Source organism: Vicugna pacos, chromosome 17, assembly GCF_048564905.1.
Source record: "Vicugna pacos chromosome 17, VicPac4, whole genome shotgun sequence".
Lineage (NCBI taxonomy): Eukaryota > Metazoa > Chordata > Mammalia > Artiodactyla > Camelidae > Vicugna > Vicugna pacos.
This window is the reverse complement of record NC_133003.1, coordinates 28,560,403-28,582,428: the sequence shown is the minus strand read 5'-3', so window position 1 is coordinate 28,582,428 and position 22,026 is coordinate 28,560,403. Positions and strand designations below refer to the sequence as shown.

At 43.1% G+C, this 22,026-nt stretch overlaps 1 protein-coding gene across 9 annotated transcripts in view; it reads right to left on the bottom strand.

Moving 5' to 3' along the window:
* Window positions 1-2,330: 2,330 nt before the first annotated feature.
* Window positions 2,331-22,026, bottom strand: part of KCTD6 (potassium channel tetramerization domain containing 6) — a 36,490-nt gene continuing 16,794 nt past the window's right edge. For 3 of the 9 annotated variants that reach the window (XM_072941567.1, XM_072941569.1, XM_072941568.1), the window contains 5 exons: window positions 18,204-18,325; window positions 17,290-17,353; window positions 16,084-16,202; window positions 4,960-5,029; window positions 2,331-3,723 (listed from right to left, as the gene is read on the bottom strand). In XM_072941567.1, coding sequence (XP_072797668.1) covers window positions 3,037-3,723; window positions 4,960-4,986 — 714 coding nt within the window. In that variant the 5' untranslated portion in view covers window positions 4,987-5,029; window positions 16,084-16,202; window positions 17,290-17,353; window positions 18,204-18,325 and the 3' untranslated portion in view covers window positions 2,331-3,036. The other 6 variants (XM_072941572.1, XM_072941573.1, XM_072941574.1 and 3 more) reach the window with 6 other exon arrangements.

The following is a 22,026-nucleotide window of genomic DNA, read 5'->3' as shown; positions in this document are numbered from 1 at the left end:
TATGATAAATCACAGAGAAAAAAATGTGACAATGAGTGTGTATATGTCCATGAATGAGTGAAAAATTGTGCTGAACACTGGAATTTGACACAACACTGTAAAATGATTATGAATCAATAAAAAATGTAAAAAAAAATTGTAGCACCATCCATTTGTAGCATCTATTTTGTTAAATACCAGGGTTCTGCTTTAGATCCAGCATGAACCAACAGACTGATTAGTTATCACTTGTGTTGTTGCAGCACAGTTATTTATCCCAGGGCTCAGAGGAACACACACACACACACACACACACACACACATACACACACACACTCCTCCTCCAAAAGAGCCTATACTTATTATAATCTAAATAAAATGTAGACCACTTCACACCTGTGAGAACGACTGTCATTAAAAGGGTAACGAATAACAAGTGTTGGCAAGGATGTGGAGAAAAGGGAGCTCTTGCACACCGTTGGAGGGAATGGAAATTGGCACAGCCACTATGGAAAATAGTATAAAGGTTCCTCAAAACATTAAAAAAGAACTACCATATATCTAGCAATTCCACATCTGGTTATTTATCCAAAGAAAACAAAAACACTAATTCAAAAAGATGCATGCACCCTATCTATAGCCACTGCAGCATTATTTACAACAGCCAAGATATGGAAGCAACCTCAGTGTCCACAGTAGATGACTGAATGGATAAAGACGACGTGGTGTGTATATACAATGGAATATATACAGTGGAATGTATATAACATGGATGGACCCAGAGGGTATTATGCTAAGTGAAATAAATCAGACACAGAAAGACAAGTACCATATGATTCACTTATATGTGGAATCTAAAAAACAAATGAGCAAACAGAAACAGACTCATAGATACAGAGAACAAGCTGGTGGTTGAGGGCAGGGAGGGGAGAAAGGTGAAAGGGATTAACCGGTACAAACTTCCAGTTACAAAATAAGCAAGCCATGGGATGTAAGGTTTAGCACTAGGAATAGTCAGTAATACTGTAATAACTTTGTATGGTGACAGATGGTTACCAGGCTTCTTACGGTGATCAATTCACAATGTATATAAATTCAAATCACTATGTTGTACACCTGAAACTAACATCATATTGTGTGTCAATGATATTTCAATTAAAAAATGAAAAGAAAAAAAAAGAGCCTTAGGAATACAAGTAATATAAATGTTTAAAAATCAACCCTTCTACACTAAAAATTATGTAAAATTTCATAAAAGACATAATTGTCTCAAATTGCCCATATATAATCAAGCTACATTTTTCACATCATTTTCAACTACCTAAGTATATAAAACTTAAAATTAAATACCATCAAACAAAGTAAACTGCATAAAATCTCAGTTGGCTACTTTTCCTAATTTACTCATATAAAAAAATCACTTTTTAATAATTTATAAATCCAAGAAAATTTACCAAAAGCAAACCTATCTCCAGTAACCTGGGTAAGGAAGAGACCTCATAAATGTTTAACTTTTAAAACCTTGTAACAACTAATATTATTCCCATTCCCATACCTGTTTTCAATCCAAGTAATTTTATCTTGCATTCACCTCAGCTAACTCATCAACACCTAACTGGATGGGTTGTTTCTTTTCTCATGGTTTCTTTTTTAGGTAACTACTCATCAATTTGAAGTAGGAGACAATTTTCTAAAAAGATAACCTCATCCTAGCACATTTACTGAAACCACAGCAACCTGCCAATAACATAAAGGAATTTTAGTTTGAAGATGGTGAATCCTTCCTCTGAGTAACTTTCAAGAAATAGAATCAAATGAACTATGCAAAGTAAGACTATTGTGAAATAAATAAAAGTACACTACATCTCCAACTGTTCCAGATCCTTCACTCAATGCAGTTTTCTTCTCCTCAGAAATAAACTTAACTTCAATAATAAAATACATTTGTGGGTCACCATAACATACAAGAATAAAAAGGCTGAAGAGTCAGTTTGTCCCTGTGCTCAACACAAAGCTAGAATAAGGGTCACAGAGCAATGACAATCAGGTGGCTTACTAAAGAAAAATCCGCAATCTTCAAAATAAGTCCTATTTGGAAAAAATGCGTCAAACTGATGTTCACAGTACAGATATGCACTCTTTTAGACAAAACTAGTAATTCTATCAACTCCCTGCTTCAACAGCACAGAATTCTATAAATTGCATCCTAAAGTTCCATGGAGTCCTCCTGAATCAAATACAAATATGCTATAGGCAGTATTTATTGGGACATTAGGGGGAAAAAAAAAAACTTTAGACAAGAAATATCGTCTTCCCCCTGAACTGACAATAATCAACAAATACAAACCTAATTTTCATATTTCATTTTTTATTAGCTTTTTTTCTGGTAGACAGTACAGTTGGGAATTATACTGCACCAGGCATAGGACGTAAGATTTCTACCACAAGGACATTTTGTATTCAGAATCCAATATAAATATTTCTATCCGACATTTCCATGGCTACAGATATTTGGTTGCTTGATTTATATGCATAGAAAGAAACAGTTGTCATAACTGTAAAAAGCAGTACTTAACAAGTACTTTTAAATGATTGGAACAGTTCTCCTTCAATATCACAATACTGTTTATTGGTCTGAAAACTAGGTCACCCTACACGATGTTTTGATTTTTCTCAAAGGCATCATGAGTACTTTGTTTATTCTTTCATTCCTGCATTTTTAGCCTTCTAGTTGAGTTAGGGACTATTTAATCAGAAAACATTTTTGCACTGTAATAAAAAAAGCTCTGTTAAGGGTAGATTATATACCATAATGATTTTCAGACTTCTTTTTATAAAAAAGGTATCTGGAGGCTCTGAACAGGCACATGCATACTCAGGGTGAAGGGAACAAAACATAGAGGAGTCTGCTAAAGCACAAAACTTCCTTCTGGTCCCCAGTGCCTTCAAATAAATACAAATACTAAAAAAAAAAAAACTCACACTGATTAAAAAAAAAATCAGCCTCTTCCGTCTCCTGGAGAGTCCATTCCCAGGAGCCTCTCCCAGGACAGGAGGTCAGTCATCCGTCTTCCGGGCCAGCCTGCAGAAAGTCCAGTTGTGCTCCACTGTGTTCTCATTGGCCCGCTCACTCATGTGATGCACTCGGGTGTTGCGGATCGTGAAACCTTGTTTCGTAATGTATTCCATCAGGTGGACCCGGAGAGAAACTTCCTGGTGATAATCACAGGGTCCAAAAGTAAAGGAAACCTGGCAATCTCTGGTGTCCATCATGTGCTTATTCCACTTCGTAAAATAGTTTGATATACCTTCTAGTAAGGAATGGACCTTGGTGGTGATGGTTAATTGGGTTATGATAACAGCTACTGGATTGGAGTACTTAGAAAGCTTCCGAGTACTAGACAATTCCACAACTTCTTCAAAAGTATCCATAGGATACAAAGGCTTGGGGTCATTGAGACACTGAATCAAGGGCTCAATCTGATAAAAATCTGCTTCTTTCCGAAGCAGATCAAACTCCTTAAAATCCAGGGGTAAGGTCAACTCTGAAGTTCTTAAGAAGTTAAGGACATATCGGAAAAGAGGTCCATCTCGATCAATGAAGTAATTGCCTTGAGGGTCTCGCGCCGTGGGGAAGTCCCCCCCGAACATAGCTCCAAGCATGGAATCCGGGTAACGCGTCAACGTGGTGAGAGATGTTGTGTACAAGTGTCCACCTACATTTAACGTGACTGGGTCAGTCATCTGAAATTTTTTAAAAAATGATCAGTAATCTGAAAATTTTTTAAATCCTAACTTTGACAAATTAAGAAAATTAGTGGTAACAAGTAAAGCAAAAGATTCTTTCAGGCTGGAACATACTTAGCAATCCACTGATGCAAAACAGCTTTACTTTCACATGAAGGGATGTAACATTTGCTTTGATTAGAAAAAAGAGGTAAATCTAATTCTTTAAAGCCTTACGTGAAAAAAGGAGGGCATGACTTCCAAAGCCATTTAATTTCAGGCCCAGTATCTAGAGAGTTTTCAGGTCAGAGTGTATCACAGGAAGGAAAAGGCCAAACTAAAATATACTCCTAAAATATATTTCCTATTTGAAAAAAGAGACTTTCATTTTTCTTAACTCAATTTAATATAAAATAGAATAAAAATGTTTTGATAACATAAGGATATCTACTTTCAATATTTTTGTCTTTTCCCCCTCAAAAAAAAGGGGGGGGGTCGTGAAATTTATTTTCAAAATGAAAATCTGTGCAGACCTAATCCTAACTTTTTCATGGAAATAACAGTGCCAAATAAAACGTACTAAATTAAATACACACTTTGGTCAACACAATCTCATATACCCAAAGGCTAATAAAAGCAGCTTTCAAATTTCATAATCTGATAGTGTATTCACTTTAGTAACATTCATGTTGCAATCTGACCTTTAATTTTTAAAAGGCAAGCTTCTCTAGATAATACATACCTTTGGTTTTAGAAATCATGTTTAAGGAATAAATAAGACAGACAAGCAAAGGCAGGTACTAAGCAAGTAAAATAATTCTTACCAAAAGAAAAGAGAAAGATACATGCACATGCAAACAAAAAGTGCTAGTGGGAGAAGTGGCACCTTCCCAATCACAAGAAAATGTCCTCTCATCACCTACTAGACATTTAATCGTCACTGTTCTATGAAGAGAGCTTTTTAAGAGCAACATAGAGATCAAAACCTCATGATCTCTCTCAAGTAAGTGATTATAAAAAGTTACATGGAGAGTCCACTTGAGCTTGCTTAACTAAAAACACCAAACAAAATTAAAACACCCAAAAAGATACATTTCAACTTATGGGAGCCAGGCGCGCGGGGGGGGGGGTGCTGCACCATTTATAATTTTTATTCTTACAAGAGGTATTATATCTAAGACTACATAAAAGGGGGGGAAAGACACACAACAATAATTTGCCAGCCTTCAAAATGCATCTGCAAAAGCCTCTCACCATATAGCCCCAGTCTCCATTATCCATCTGCTCCACTGCTGCGTCTCGGGGAGCCCAGGTTCCAGGGAAACTTAGAGAAGAGAAAAAGACATGTGATAGCGCATGTAACTATGAAAACAGAGAGGAAAGGTTTTCCCACCCAAAAGAGCAGGCAAACACCAGAAAACTACTCATCTTTGCTCAACTAAAACCTGCTACCGGGCAGAGACCTTGGGAAGAAAGCACTCCTCTATGGCCTTCTATGGGTGCCCCATCCTTACCACTGTGGGTACCTAAGAGACTGGCCATCTTTACAGTGAGTCATCCTATACCTATAGAAGAAGACAGAACCTAATAAGTAAACCAGTCATTCACATCCTACCTATCTTCTTCGAAAATTCAATTTTTAGAATTCCCATAGGAGAACATTATGTTTAATTCTACAATCTTATCCTGGTACAAACCTATGATAATCCTCACCAAAAATGTTGTTTAAGAGAAAGGGAGAAAGAGAAAATTTTTTCATCAGCATTTCAACTATATACATTAAACATCTCAGTAAAGGCATCTAAAAACATAAACCTCCAAGACACCAGTATCTCTTTCCAAGAGAAAAACATCAGGATGGTATTTCTTTTACAACAATATAAAAAACTAACTATACTTTTAATAATGATACATTTCATTTTGTACAATCAAATCAAACAGAAAGCAATTTAAATGCCAAACCATTAGAGCACAACGTGGGGCAAAAAGAACCTTACAAACCTGTTTGAGAGTCACTCAGCCGGCACTTAAGGAGAGTCAGCCTGAAGACACTGATAAACACCCAGATACTAATGATGCCAGTTTGAATTTATTTTTATCTACAATTCAAAAGCACTTAAACAAACGGGTCCCCAGCTACTGAATTGCTTTAGTCGGTTCCCTCTCACACACATCATTCCCCAAATCACCCAGCAAAGCAAACTCCAGACCAATTTCAAAAGCTCTGGCAAGAGACAGTAAGAAACACGGACATATCGGTATTTATCTAGGAAAAGTGCTGTCTTTTTTACATGGTCTTTGAACAGATTCACTTTTCCCACTTTTAGAGGAATCTGGCACACTAATTCCCAGAACAGGCCCTGGCTACAAAAGATCACAAAGGCTCTTTCTCAAAAGGTCACTCAGGCATGTAGAGAACATTTGCATAGCGCAGCAGGGGCTGAAATCAGAGCCTGAAGCATCTATTTCTCTACCTTGCAAATTCTTCAAAGCAAACAAGCTAAAATGCGGACCAGACAACGTGCAGTTTTATTCTCCACACTCAGCAGTTGGATATAGAGGTCTCCACATCTTTGGGGTGCGAAATGAAACAAATGCCAAATTCAGGGCTGTTGTGACAACCTTTCATTCCTCCGACTCGCTTCACAAACACTATCTGAAGTAAACAGAACCACTGAAACAGGCTTTACTGATTTGTATTACGAACATCTGATTCAGCTGCTGATACAACAGACAGACTTAAAAGGCCAGTCATCCAAAAGTTTGAGAAAGATGCTCACCTTTGAAATTTGCCCATCACTCAAATTATTCATTCCTGACAGCTTCAAAAATAATTCAGTCAACCAACATTTACTGGAGAAGTTCATGTGCAATGCAGGTATACAGAAACAGGAAAGGTACTATCCTTGCCCTCATGGAGCTTTCAATCTACGAAGGAAGGCAGCGTGCAACAACTGAAGTACAGAACAGAATTCAAAAGTACTATGTAATACGTGGACTGGCAGAGGCCTGTAGGAAAAAAGAGCAAGAACAATTCCAAATGGGAAAATGGAGGATTTCCGGGAAGAGCTTGCTCAGTAGAATTCTGCAGGAATATTAAAACAACCTGAAAAGGGACTGCAGAATAAAGAAACAATTTAAGGGCGCTTTTTCCCACCACAACAGTCCTGATACAGTAAGCAGAGCATGAATTACTATCCCCCTTCAAGAGATGCAAAACAGAGAAACAGCAGATTGAGAGGCTTGCTCAAGGCCCCACAGCCAGAAAGTAACTGAATAAGAACCTGGGTTTTCTGACTCCTACTCTAGATCTTTCCATAAACCCCTTCTTGGGTAGAAATCCAAAGAACAGAATCCAAGAAACAAGAAATCAAAAGGATTGACGTAAACCACCCCTTGCTACAGCCATCTATTAACCCCATCCACCTAGTGGGGATTTATTTACAAATTTAACAGTAACTCAAAGTGAGCAGTCAAAATTCCCCTGAGGCACAACAGCAAGCACCTACTCACACGTAAGACTGAAGGCTACTGTCCTCTCTCTTAAGTGAAGAAGTCCAATGCATGAATATTCAAACAGTTAAATGAGAAATGAGAGACCAAAGACAAGGAAATAACCAGACAGCATCAGAGTTAACAGCTGTTGTGTAAGGACTATCCACTATTAATCCTTTTCCCCCCACTTTTTTTCCTACTAAATCAAAACAAGATAACTTCCTGAGCAATCGTAAAAAGAAAATTAGATGATGCCCCTGAAGCTGTTCCACAGCAAAAGCCGAAGTTCTGTTCCGGTACAAAGATGTAATGAAACCTCAAGCTTAATAATTGAGGAAAGCAATTATGGGAATCTATATAAGCCCATTAAAAAAAAAAAGCCTCCCTTCATTTGTGTATAACATATGTCAAAATAAAACAAAATACTATTAGTCATTTCCAATAATAACAACTAAACCGTCCCCAAAAATCAAATGGTTCACTAAAGAGATCAAAGGGAAAAAACAGTATTGATTAGTTTAGATTTCTATCTCCACTCTTAAATTCTAAATACCCACTGTGGAGATGCTTAGATATAGCAAGAAACAAACCAAAAAAAGCAAGATTACTAGTCATCCAATAGCTAATCAACCTGTGAATTGATGACTATTAGAACATCTCAGAAACAATACAGATGAATGAAATAAAACATAATCCAAAAGAATTTCCGGACTGGCTTCAATATCTTCTACTAAGTCATTTTCCAGAGCTGCTAACAATTAGAAAATGATTCATTTGCTTTTCATCTTCTCTCCCTTCTGGCATAGTCTCCAGTGGAGGGCTTAGTGAGAAATTAAAGGACCACAACACAGGCAGCAGAAGGAAAATCTTGAAATGGGCATCAAATGGGCCTGTTTTACTTCATGAAGACAAAGAAAAATCTAATATTTCAGAAAATTTGCCAGGAATGGAGATTATGAGGATAACAGTGAAAAAAATTTTCCTTTAAAGTGACTTTTCTTACTAAGGATCGTTTTAAACAACAGTGAACACAACCAAGCACAAACAATTATAAAGTTCAAAGAAAGGCTCTGTCCCAGTAAAATCAGTTCACCTGAAAAGATCTGACCTATGGCGCAAATAAAGTTCTTGTGGAATCAACCAGCTGACTGCTGCCAAAGAATAAAAAGCAGCACTGAAAATTCACCCACGTTTTAGCTTCAAAAGTTAATTATGACTAACGTATAAATTCTGACAGTGTAATGTTAGCAGATAATTACATTAAGGAAAACACATGCCAAAGAATTATAAAAGCCTTAAAAGAAATTGCTATACAATTTCTAAAGTAGCAAATTTGAAAAATGCACAATTCAACAAGCTAATGACTTAAAGAACAATCTAAGAACCCCTGAAAATCATTCTCCTGACCACTCCATAATTCCAATTGCAGGCTTTATGGTTATGATGAACTAAGTTAGCACAAATATTCTGGGTTTATTGTTTCTGCTACGGACTAAGAATTCTCCAGGACAAAAGTTCTGCTCCTATCTAATAACCTATATATTGCAATACACACCTTCAAATTTGAATAAATAATAAAAACTTGTAACTACTGCTTTCCCAAAGTTTCCAGGTAGCCCTTTTAAAACACTTTTTTACTGAAATCTTTCTGTCTGGCATTCAGAAAAGAACATGGAATACAATCTATCTATACACACCTTCAAAATTACTTTTGTACTGAATTTCTCTCTTCTTGAAACGTGGGAGTTTGAAAGTGAAATACTTTTTTTTTTTTATAGTAACTAGTTCAGCGACATCTAAAGGAGTCATTTGAGTTAACATTCACATACAGGCTGGCTCAAGGAGCCAGGCACACAAGGAGAAAATGATTATAGTTATCCTTAACCATAGCCGCTACAGAAATGGACTGTTCTGTCCAAAAACTAATTCTTTTCTCTCTCTCCTCTCTCCATGTGGTCTAGAAGAAAGGCACTCTAGGTTGAAAAGTGACTTAAATACTAAAGAGCTGTTACAAATAGTTACAAAATCATAAAGTCCCTCTTATCCTCAGCTTCCACAAGATAAAACAGAATACCACCTTCTCAAAAGTAATCATACCAATTAGGCACAACACAAGGGTAATAACTGGCCTACGGGGTAACAGATCAGGACTACGGTTAAGTCACATGCAGGCCCGTGCAGAAGAAAGAGAACTCATCACAGGTGAGGATCTGTGTACCAAATCTGCTCCTAGAACTAATTACGAGACCCCGAGTAAATCACTCTTTATGCCCAGCCTCTCCTGGCAGAGAAGAAAATAAGTGCACTCACGAATAGAAAACCATTTGTAAACTGGCAACTATTACAAAACAAATGTGAAAATATTAGTGGCAGTAGCATAAACAAAATCCCTGTGGTAAACTGAGAAACTTGACAGTGTGAACACAAGTTAACTTAGAGCATTGGCACGGAGACAGGGAGACACGGTCTCTTAATCTGTTCCCAATCTCCCTGGGGTCCTCCTATCTCCAGAGTTCTAGAAGAGAGAATTACAGGTAAAAGGGAACACCTGGCTTTTACAGAAACAACCAGACATCCGAGCTCTTAATCAAAGAAGCAACTTCTCGAAAGCATGACTCAGGATTATCTCCAAGATAAAGCCAAATCCAAATGAATACATGTATTCCATTTTAAACAGACTCCAAATATTAAAACTCAAGATATATTGAGAGATTCATACAAGGATTCACCCTAGAATTCCTTTATGTAGTAATGTTTTAGTAAAAATATGACTTATGAAAATTCAAATCACACAAACCTTAGAAATGGCATCCACAGCTGTCCTGACCACTCAGTCCTTAATACCGCTAGCATTACATAAAACGAAGTATTAGTATATATAGCCTGACAGTTCTCAACCAAAAAGCAAGTTCTCTCAACCTGTCAACCGTGCAGGTGAAAAGACTTTCATTTTCCTCGCTACACAGCTGCTCATTTGAAAAACATCTCAATCTTGGGCTCAGGCCTATGCTAAATGCTGTCCCCTAGCTTCTCTCCCATCCTAGGATTACTCATGTACTCGGGCATTTGTGACAACGCGAAAATGAAAGTGCAGAGGGGAAACGGTACAGGGCCCTTAGGCTACCCTAAACATTCTCAGCCAAACCAGGTCACCTTGGGTCCACTGGCCACTCAAATCTCTTCCACCACAAAGTCTTACAACTGGATTTACCAACTTGTTCTAGAACTAGTGTACTTGAACAGAAGCATGATAACTTCGGCAGCACATCCAAACAGGATCTCTGTTTCATTTCTCGCGTCCCACCCCTCCCCGACCTGCCTCCACTACTGTCAGCCCGGCAGGTGCGTCCCATTACCAAGGCCATTTATCACCTCTGACATCCAGCATTAAAAATGCCCTGACACACAAATCTGGGCATAAAGAACTCAGCTGCAGTCAGTGCCTCTCTGGGGCAGAAAATACCCTAAGGCAGGGTTCAGCAGCCCGGCCTTGGGCTTTAAATTAAGGCGAACTGTGGCTAATAAGCGCCACCCCCAAACAATCATGTTGGAGCGAACCTCGAGGTGCCGGCGTCCGGGCCCGGCTTCGCTGTTGCCCGCAGGCGGAGTCTCCCCATCCCGACCCGGCCCCCGTGTGGAAAGCGAGACGCCCGGGCAAGGGGCGCGCCCCGGAGCCCGGAACACAGGTCCACCGAACCCGCACGTCCCTGCCGGGCGCGCCCCGGAACCCCCGCCCTAGCCCGGCCCCTCGGCCGCGGGCAGCCCGCCGCGGGCTCGTGCCAGCCCCGGAGCGCGCCGCCCGGGCTCCCGGCGGTCCCCTCAGCGCGGCCCCGCCACCGCCCGGGTTCCCCTCAACCCCGTTCCCCGGGCCGCTCCGCGCGGGCTCCTCCTAGTCCCGGCCCTCCCGAGGCCGGGGCCCCCACGCCGTGGGCCCGCCCCTACTCACTGCGCGGCGGCGGCTGCGGTGACGGCCCGGCCGGGAGACGCCGGCGGCTGGAGAGCGCGAGGACGAGCGAGCCCGCGCCCGGCGGCGGCGGCTGCGGCGGCAGAGGGGACGACTGAGCCCTCGCCCGGAGTTGCGGCTTCTGCCGCCCGGCGCGGGCGGCGCCTCCCCAGCAAAGACGCTACGCCACGGGCGCGGGCGCCCCCTAATGGCGGCGCGAGCGGGTGGCCGGAGGGCCGAGAGGCCAGAAAAACTCAACTAGGCGCTGCCTGAGCGGCGCAGTCAAGGCGGTTCCGCCGCAGCAGTCCCGAGCCCCGCCCTGAACATCCAGCCCCGCCCCCTGAGGCTCCGCCCCTAGACCCCGCGCCCCGCCCAGAGCCCGCCCTACGTCCCGCCTCCGCCCGCAGTTTGGGATCAGCCCAGCCCCGGGTAGTCTTCGCCGGGTTCTCAGGCGTAGGGTCCCCACAGCTGTTTCTCTTGTCATTTCACGAAGACGTATGGGGCTCCTACCATGTGCCTGGCGGGTAGAGCGGCCACCAAAAGGGAGGAGGGTCCTAATGAGAGGAGAAAACCGAAAAGACCCAAGGACAGTAGACAAAACAATGATAAGTTATGATTTTAAGTGAAGGTAGGTACATAATCAAAGAAATTAGATGGAGAATAAGGGGAGGGGGGCCTCTGCTTCAGAAGCGGTGGCTAAAGATCTGGACTCCGGAACTGTGGCCAGAGCACCTCCTGGCCTTGCCCTCTGTGGGATAGGTAGTAAGGTTACCTATCCAGCCTGGTGGTCAGGGTAGGCAAGGGCAGCCAAGCCTGAAGGGGAGAAGAGCAGAGCTGACTCCAGCAAAGAAAATGACCAAAGCAAAGGAGCTGGTCCTAGATGAAGCTCGTACCCGAACTGTCCTCATTTCACCGAAGAAAGCCAAGGATACAGAGGGTGGGGAATTACCTAAAGTCTCAGAGTTAATTGTTCTCCAGGCATAGACTCCTTCCAAATCTCATTCGCTTCCTGCTAACCAGGTCTCTACCCCCTTCCAGGTGGGACGAGGTATATGATGTTTGTTTCGCTATTTCCCCTTCACCAATATAACCACTTGCCCTGGAGACTTACTTGCACTTTACATCTGCCTGTGTGTGAGCTGACTCTGGGGTTTAACTTTTATCTGCACGATCATCACAGTCATATCTAACATTTGGTTTTTCTCTGAAAACCCAAGTCAATAGGTTAAAGAAATGACATATGCTGCATCAATATAATTAAGTACTACATTATCATACCAAAAAGTCTAGGTGAGGATACAGGGAAATGTGTGTGAAAACAAGCAGTACACAAAATGGTATAAGCTTAATCTTATTTTTTTAATGTAAATATGCAGAGATAAAAATTTCGAAGGAAATACATCAAATCATTGATCATAATTCTAGGTAGCAGAATGGGAATGTTAGTGACTTATTACTTCCAAACGTTCTTCTGACTTTTCTATATTTTCTAAAATGCATGGTACTGAATTTATAATCAGAAAAATACAATGAGTCTTTATTTTTCACAAAAGACAAAGCTGAAATTATTTCACACTCAGAGATGTAGGATTCGGTGCCACCTGGCTTACTGGTGTCCTTGGAAGAGTTATTTCCCCTCTCAGGGCTTCTATTTCCTCAACTAAAAACTGAGAGGAATTACCTTTGTCAGTGGTTCTTCTCAGAATGATTCCTACACATCTCGAAGTAAATTTATATTTCATATGTATTTATGGTTATTGAAATGTGATTGGTTTTATATAATAAACTTCTATTCAGTCAACGCTTTTTTAGTTCTAACTTAGTCCTGTTTTAGTTTTAATAAGTTTATACACTCTCTTGAATTTTCGATGTAAGTAATTACAGAGTCTACAAGGAGTAACATTTGGTATCTTCCTGTCCAGTCTTTATTTCCTTTTCCCTGTTTTACTGCCCTGACTGAAAATCTCCAGCACAGTGCTGAATAACAATGGTGACAGTGGGCACTTCTATCTTATTCTGAATCCTTTAATATGTCACCATTAAACATGCTGTTTGTTGTAAATTTTTGGTAGATACTATTTATCAGAGTAAGGAAGTACTATTCTGCTTTACTATGAATGGGTGTTGAATTTTATCAAATGTGAGATTTTCCCCCTGATGTAATTAATTACAACCATGGATTGTACTATTTTAAACTATCCATGCTTTCCTGGAATAAACACACCTTGATGATGTGTTACTTTTTCAATATAGTGCTGGATTTTGGTTGGCAACATTTTATTTAGGGTTTTTATATCCATTTCTATGAATGAGATATGCCTACCATTTTCCTCTTACTCTCTCCTTATCTGGTTTTGCTAGCAAAATTACATGAGCCTCATAAAATAAATTAAGCAAATGGGTGTCTACTCACTAGAGCAACTCTTGTAAGACTAGGGGTTTTTTTGTGGTTCAGATTTTCTACAGAATTCTCCTGTAAACCATCTTGGTTTGGGGCTTGGGGGTAGAAAGTGTTTACAGTGACATCCAGACCCACAACATTCAATCTGGCCTCAGACCACCTCTCCACCTACACAGCTCTTGTGGCGCCACCAGGAATCTCCTTGTTGCTGAAGCCAAAAAACACTCCCCAGATCTCCTGTCAGGCCTCCCCGCTGACCACACCCTCCTAGGGACGACCTCTCCCCATGGCCTGTTCTGGTTTTCCTCCTTCCCCTGCAGCTCCTCCTCTCAGGCTCATGGAGACATCCTCCTCGTGCTTTACCCACTCCTTTTGTCCAGGTTTCTGGCCAAGGCCAGCCTCTCTTCTCCATCTCCCCCTTGTTGTGGACTGGCTCAGCCCCCTCCATGGATTCCAGTATTGTCTCTAAGCCCTAAGATTCCCAAACCCATACCTCCGACCCAGACCTCTCTCCTACACTCCAGATCTACAGATGCTGCATATGCTAAAGCCCCTACTATGTGCCAGGTACTGTGCTGAGTCCTTTTACTCTCTGGATCAGTTCTCTATGGCCACATCATGAAATGTCCCAAACTTTAGGGGCCTATAACAACAAATGTTTCTTATTTCACAGTTTCTGACAGTCCAGAATTCGGAAGCAGATGAGGTAAGTAGTGGATCCATCAGCCTAGATGTCAGCTGGGGCTGCATCAGCTAAAGGCTTGGCTGCGGCTGGAGCATCTGCTTCCAAGTTCACTCATGTATTTAGCAGGACGCAGTAGTTCCTCCTCACCTGAGTCTCTCCTGACGACATGGTGGCTGGTGTCCCCCAGAGTGAGTCAGCTAAGAGAGAAGCCATAACATCTTTTCTAACCCAGCCTTGAAAGTGACATACCCGTGGTCTCTCAATCAACTCTGCTGCAGTGTGAAAGGGTACCACACAAGGACCTGGATACCAGGAGTGGGAGACCTTAGGGAAGATCTTGGAGGCTGCCCACCACACCCTCACAACTACGAGGATTACCCACATCCTCCCATGATACAGATAAGAAAACAAAGGCAAGGGGACGTGAAGTCGGTGATCAAGGCCACAGAGCCGAGTGTCAGAAGAGACTGGAACTCAGCTCTGCCTCAGATTTGTCCTCCTTCACAGTGGAGTCCATCCTCCTGTGTCCACCACCAGTTTCCTCACCTTCAACATGTGCAAACCTGAACCCTCTCGCCTCACCACCCTTAAACGTCCCAAGTCCCCAGCTCAGCTCAGCATCCACCCATCTGTCCAGACCAGAAGCTTTGAGTCATGTCTGCTCCTCCCACCCCCTCACTTCCCAGTGCCAGATCACCCAGCCCTGCCAAGTCTTCCTCCTCCGTGCAGCCTGGACCCATCGCTCCTTCCCTATCCTGTCTTCTCCACCACCATCACGATGGGCCAAGCCACCAACTTGTCCGTCCCGGACATCTGCAGTAGCCCCTCCCGGTCTCCCTCATTCTCTCTGCCCCCACACTACCCATCCGTCCTTCTCTCTCCAGCATGAGTCACCTTTAAGAACATAAAGCTGGTTGTGTCACCCTCCCTGCTTTGTACTCCTTCAATGGTTCCCACTGCCTTTAGGATCCGGCCCCTGACTACTCCTCCTCTGCCCCTCCTCTCTCAGGGCCCCAGCCCCTCTGACCACATTTCGGTATCCAGGACCCACTGCGCATTTTTTTCACTTCAGGGCCTCCGTCATGCTGTTCCCTTAGCTTAAAACACTCTTCCCCCAGCCCTTTGTACGCCTGTCTCCTCATCCTTCAGCATGTTGTCATCTCCTCAGAGATGCCCCTCCTGACTTTCCCTGACCGGTCCCAGCCAGGCTGATGTCCCCCAGCTGTAACCACCACAGTGCCTGTCCTTCCCTCCCGACCTCCCTGCTTCTCCACTGAACCACGAGCTCCCTGAGGGCAGAAGTTTTATCTGTCTAGCTCACAACTGCACCCTACATCTTCATGACGTGCCTGGTACTTTGCACATTCTCATCGACTACATGACAATTCGGTGGGTTCTCTCCACTCTCTCCCTTCCCCATGGACTCCATGCTCCAGCCACTGGGCAATGTTCAGTTCCTTAAATGAAGCATGGTCACCGCCAGGTCTCTGCATATGCTGTTCCCTCTACAGGGATGCCCTTCCCTCCTGTCCCTCTATTCATTCCACTAACTCCTGCATAGTCATCAGGAACTAGGGTTGCCAGAGTTAGCAAGGGAAAGTACAAGCCACTCAGTTAAATCTGAATTTCAGATAAAAAACATATAATCCTTTTAGTATGTCACAAATATTGCATTAAATACAAGCCATCCTGTATTTTATGTGGCACCCTAGCAGGAAGCAGCACCAGTTCCCCCAACTTTGGGAGACCTCCCTGGCCTCCACCCCCACCCTTTTAGGTCTGTTCACCCTCCCTCCCCATCCCTGGGCTCCCAAGTCACCGCCCCACTCGCCCCCACTGAACATAAATGCTCACTGTTTATGACTGTCCGTTACCAACTGGAATGTGACACAGAAGGCTGTGTCTCAGTCTTCATTCAGTGCCTCTCTTCACCTGGGATGACCGTGGCCACGGGAAATGGTCAATAAGGTTTACTAAGTGGAGAAATGAAAGAGCGCCAAAGAGAGAAAAGTAAACGAGGTGGGGAGAGGAACCAGCAAAGGAAACTCAGCCCCCAAAGCCGGGTGAACCTCTTGGATGAGCACCCACAGCGGGGAGCACCCCCTCCCAGCCCACCTCACCTGGGTCACCCAGGCCTCGGGGGCCTTAGGACTGGTGGGCCAGGAATGAAAAAAAAAAAAAAAAAGTCTGTGTCCCTTTAGGGGAGTTTCTAAAACCACCTCTTGAACATTCAAATGGGAGGTCCTGCGGGGAGCAGGGAGGGAGTCTCCGTCTCAGCCAAGATGGGAGAGAGGCTGTGAGGATCCCCTGGGTAGGGAGGCGCCCCCAAAGGTTCAGGGGGTTGCAGCTCCACTGCTTGGAGAGCTACTGAAGTCCAAGCAGGTCACATGGGGGCTAAACCTACATTCAGCACCCCCTGGCCATTCAATTAGCTCCCACAGCCCCTCCCAAGATGGGGGCAGTCCCAAGGGGCCCCAGGAGGAAAGGGACCCTAAAGCAGCTAATTGCATGCATTATCTGGACGCACAACTTCGCTGAGCTCCTCCCGACCACCCCTCCTGGGGTATTCTGAACAGCCAAGGAAAGAGCCAGTGGAGAAGCCCACTCCACTCTGCCTCTCTTGGTGGCGGCTCCTGTCTCTCCTGTGTATTTGTCTCTCCTCTTCCCCTCGGTCCCCTTTGGTTCTCGTGCCACTCATTTCACCAGCTGAGGTCCTCTGGAGCTGGTAAAAGGCATTCCTTAGCCCTTCACTCACTGGCTGCCCTGACTAACAGATACCTTTCTGAACAGTCTCCCCCCTTGACCACTGGGGACCGGCCTCAGACCCTCTGCAACTTGCCCCAGCTTCTAGGCCACCCTCTGGCACAAGTGGCCCTTAAAGCTGGCAGTTTCCAATGCCTCCCCCACTTCCAGCCATGGAGACGCCCTGGTAAATTTTGACGAGAGCATTTTTCCTTTTTATAAGGTTTCTAATTACCTATTATTTCTGATCTTCTCTTTAATCAGCTTCCAAAACCCTGCTGGGAGCAAGAGAACCAGGGGAAGGAGTGTGGTTCTCACCAGTGTTGAGAGAGAGGCCTTGTGGTCATCCTTGGAAGTCGCCATCCTCCTCACCACAATGGCTCTGTAATTAGAGGGATCAGAAGAGCTGGCTTCTGTCTGTAGTCCCATGAGTGTCTTAGTGTGCCACATCTGAGCAGCTCAGGGGCCTTGACAGTCCTTATATGCCGAAAGGGAATAAAACTGCCTGACCATAGCGTGGCCAGCTGGCACGCAGGAGGCAAGACAACTCCAGATTCTGAATTCTCACCCTCCCTGACAGCTCAGGGCTCTAAATGCATGTCCATAACACATTTCAGGCCTTGGTTGTCCTCCCGCCCATTCCTAATCCAAACCACTTCCTCCGCACGTTTGCTGGTTTAGCAAGAGCCTTATTCACTCGCAAAGCACAGCTCCTGCCTCTTCTGTCCTGTCCCTCCCAGAGTCTCTCCTTCCTGACACACCCAAGGCCCCTCTTTCCTGCCTGGATGCCTTCCCCTCCCTCAACATACTGAGAGGCACTCGTGTACCATCCCCCCAACTCAAATGCATCACTTTTGTCAAGGAGTTCTGGGGGAATTCTGCCTGAAATACCGTTTTATCGTCTTCAGAAAGCTCCTATGTTTTACACAAGGTACAAATAACAATACTTGTAAAGCTGCCATCATATAGGATCTGTTCATGTTCAGGGGCTTCTGAAATAAAAGGTCTGATTACGGAGGCAGGAACACTATTTTAAACCTATTGAAATGTCCCTCGGGGTTCATGATGATGGTGGGGATTCAACACCTCAATGGCTAATAGTGGACCCATTGTTATTCTGGTCAAAAAAAAAAAAAAAAAACAACAACCCAGAGCATCATGTAGAGAAGTAACTATAGTAACCGTGTGAAGAGCCATGTTTGGGGATTCAGAATTCTACACGTATCACTTACTTCCAGTTACTGACGTCAGGTCCTGTGACACAGCAGAGCCCACTGGGTGGGGCTCCGGCTTGCTCCCGCCTCTGTCACTCACCAGCAACGTGGGCCTGGACCCCCAGCCTCAGTTTCCTCAACTGTAAAATGGAATAAGACAACTCTTCTTCAGCAGGGTTGCTGTGACAATGAAACGAAGCAATTAAAGTATGAAAAACTCTGGTAATGCAGTGCCTGGCGTGAAGTCGGCACACAATAAATTGGTAGCTCTTATTATAATAACTGATTGCTATACTGCTGATTTGAAAAGATAAATATAGAATTGAAACTCTGGCAGGCAGCGGGAGAACTGGGCTGAGAGAGGGGCACTTTCGGAGACTGATGATTTGATTGTTCCATCAAGGTCTCTTAAAATATCTATTTATTTTGGTTGCAAGTTGAATATTGTCCACGTTGATAATTGCTATGAATAATTAAGAAACAATGGCTTCTGCTGACAGTCTTACAGCACTTATGTGATTAGCTAAATACATCTTTTTCTAACCCTTTCTGTATTAAGACTCAAAAAGCTTGATCCCCTAACACCATGAAACTAAGTTGGCAGAGTAATGTGATTGTACAAAATAATAAACAGGAAAGTAATAACTTTTTATTACTTGGGAAGAAATGGTGTTCCCACTTCAGCTGGTTTTTTTTTGTGGTTGCTATTGTTTTGGGTTTTTTTTTTTAGTAAATTTTGTTCCTGGGATATAACATTCATCTAGAAATGTACACAAAGCATAAATGAATGGTCTGATGAATTTTTTGCAAAGCGAACATACCTTGTAACCAACATCCAGATCAAGAAACAGAATGTCACCAGGACTCCAGAAACCCCTTCCTGCCCTCTCTGGTTGATCATTTTTTTTTCTTTTTTCTTTTTCTTCCCCTCCTCCTCTTTCTTTCTTTGAGATACAATTTACAAACCATTAAATGTATCCATTTGAAATATACAGTTCGGTAAATTCTTCTAGATTCATACAGTGAGCAGCAATCACTACTATCCAGGTTTAGAATATCTCCATCACCCCAGAAAGTCCCCTGGTGCCTCTACAGGGTCAAACCCGATCTCCATCCTGAGCCCCCAGCAACCACTGAGGTGCTGTCTCTAGAGTTTTGCCTTTACTAAAATGTTCACACACAAGCAGGAGTAAACATACAATAGTAGTCTTTTGTGTATGACTGGCTTTTTATCATAAAATATGTAGATATCAATATAGCAAGACTAGAGTTTCCCAAATCTGGCACATGAAATAAGGTTAGGTAGTACACAGACAACTATTTTATATCTTAATTTTGTATTTTTAATAAGATACATCAAAATAACTAGGACATCAAGCCTCTGACGTCACAAGTACTCTTGCTTAGGTGTAGAATACACTTGAAAATGAATTAATTTAAGATTTAAGGAACCATGTTAGTTACAACAGATAGATAATGTGAAATGTTATCATGTGCACAGATGTGAAATTGTGAGGGTGCCACAGCACATGCTGAAGTCAGCTAAATAGTGACCTAGATTACAAAAGAGAAATCATTTCTCTGAGCCCTGAAATCCTCTGCATATCAATCAATATGCAGCCTTTTAAAAACAATATTCAGAACTTTAAGGCTGGCTATTCTGGTGTTTTACTGAACATTTCAACACTTTTTTATGTGAGTGCCTTCTATGTGCCAGATACTAGATAAATGTTCACTGGCAGATGCTAATCATACTGCTTTTTGTATTTACATTATAAATATTTTTTTACAGAACTTCGATGATTTAAATGCAGTGACACCCAAGAGTGTATGGTTATGCACTCGCACAAAGCAGTTGCCACAAGCGTTCTGGGCTGACATGAAGAGTCAGATTTGACTCAAGGGAGGGGGAATTTAAAGAAGCAGAGAAGAGAGTTGGATAGTTCTAGCAAAAGCAGAAGGGGAACAGAAAAAAGGCATATTCCAGGGTCAATGAGTTGACCCTACTGGCTAGTGCAGAGCTGAGAAATGTGAAAAGCTGGCAACAGGACTAGAAGGGCTGGTCCAAATGTTGACCACTCACAACTGTGAGCTGGACGCCATGAAAAACAGCCAGAGATGTAGTCAGAATGCCAGTCCTTTGTGGAAGATGGAGAGGGTGGCTGGATGATGGATGATGGATGATTGATGGATGGATGATGTCTGGCAGGAAGGGATGGTTGCTCAGATGGATGGTCATCTGCCACATGTATATATCCCACATCCATCCCTGTGGTGTAAGTCCTACATTAAAGTTCAATATTATGTGCCACCTTGACATCTGATAAAATTGGGAGGGCCTTCAATCGCCTAACCCCAAGTCCCCGTCCCCATTATTCTGCTCCCATAAAGCCCCCTACGCATACACTGCTTCTTGTTGAAGGCACCAGGTATAGGTCCTGCTTAACCCTGTGAAGTGGGACTCAGTTCCTTCCAGCCCACAGAATTATTCCAACCAGCCAACCACATCCTTCTGCAGCAACTAAGGACAACTCACCCTCTTGATACTACAGATACTCTGTTCCTGAGAGCACCTCCCATGTGGCCCTGTGTGGTGCGTGGTGTTCTCCTCCCCACGGCTGTGCGTATGGGTGACCAACAAGCTTCTGTCCGTCTCATCTGTCTCGTGTCAAGTGTCGTGTGTTAGGTCACTCCACGGCCCTAGAATGGGAATCCCTCCTCCCTAACAGGGTGAAGAGGTGGTGATCAAGACAATCCTCTGTTTTTCTTTGCTAATGGAACCTGGATTTCATTCAGGGAGCCACCCTCCCTCTCATGACTTAGGAAATGGTCACCTCACCCCTAGCTCAGAGGTAATTCCTAACTTAGTGGCCTCATTAGAGTCTAGCATGCAACCCAGTTCTGCCCAGAGTGTATCTACTGGGATGTTTCTTGGAGAGGTTTCCTGGCTCCCAGGAAGAGGAAACTGGAATAAAGGGGCCCGTGTTCCACCTCTGGATATTTCTGTATCTACACATGAGGCCTTTGCCTGCTGCTCCAGTTAACCTGTGACAATGACTGGTTATAGTCTACTCTAGAGGAGGCTGAGAAAGAGCTGGGAAACCTGGGACCTTACCAATACCAGGCAGCCTCTGAAGCAACCTTCACACCTTTGGACAATGTATTTTCTTATTATTTATGCCAGTTTGGGCCAGCATTTTCTCTTCCTTGCAACTGAATACATCCTACTGAAACATCACCTTTAAACTGTATTGGTAAACATGAATTCCTAAATCCATCCAAAGGGATGGCGTCCTTACTTGAAGAGTTTTGAGAAGGACCTTAAGTTTAATACATAAATTGACAGCATACTCTGATGGGACTGATTTAATTAATAGAGATAGGAACTAGAAACTGAGTGTATATTGTGTACACTCATAATATCCCTGAAGAAGGTTTTATCATTGCTCCTGTTTTATAGAAATTTTGTGAAGACTCAGAGAGGTATATGATGAGCCCAAGTCACATGAACAGCAAGTGTCTGAGCCAGGATTTACAGGCCAATTCTATGTTGCCAAAACCCTGCAGGGCATCCCGTCCTCAGTGAGTTTGTCTGGGAGCTAGGAAGCCCAAATGAAGAAGAGTTGAGGGGGTCTCAGCAGGGGAAGGAAGGAAGGAAGGAAAGAAGGAAGGAAAGAAGGAAGGAAGGAATTAAAGCAGAAATAGAAAGGTTTTTCTTATTTTTTAGAGAAGACAATGCCACCAGCAACCTTCCACTTTTTCTGCCACTTCTGAACCAGACACAGAAGTATTTCAAAATGCAAAATTGCTTGTGAGATGTACAATCAGTCAACAAGTATTT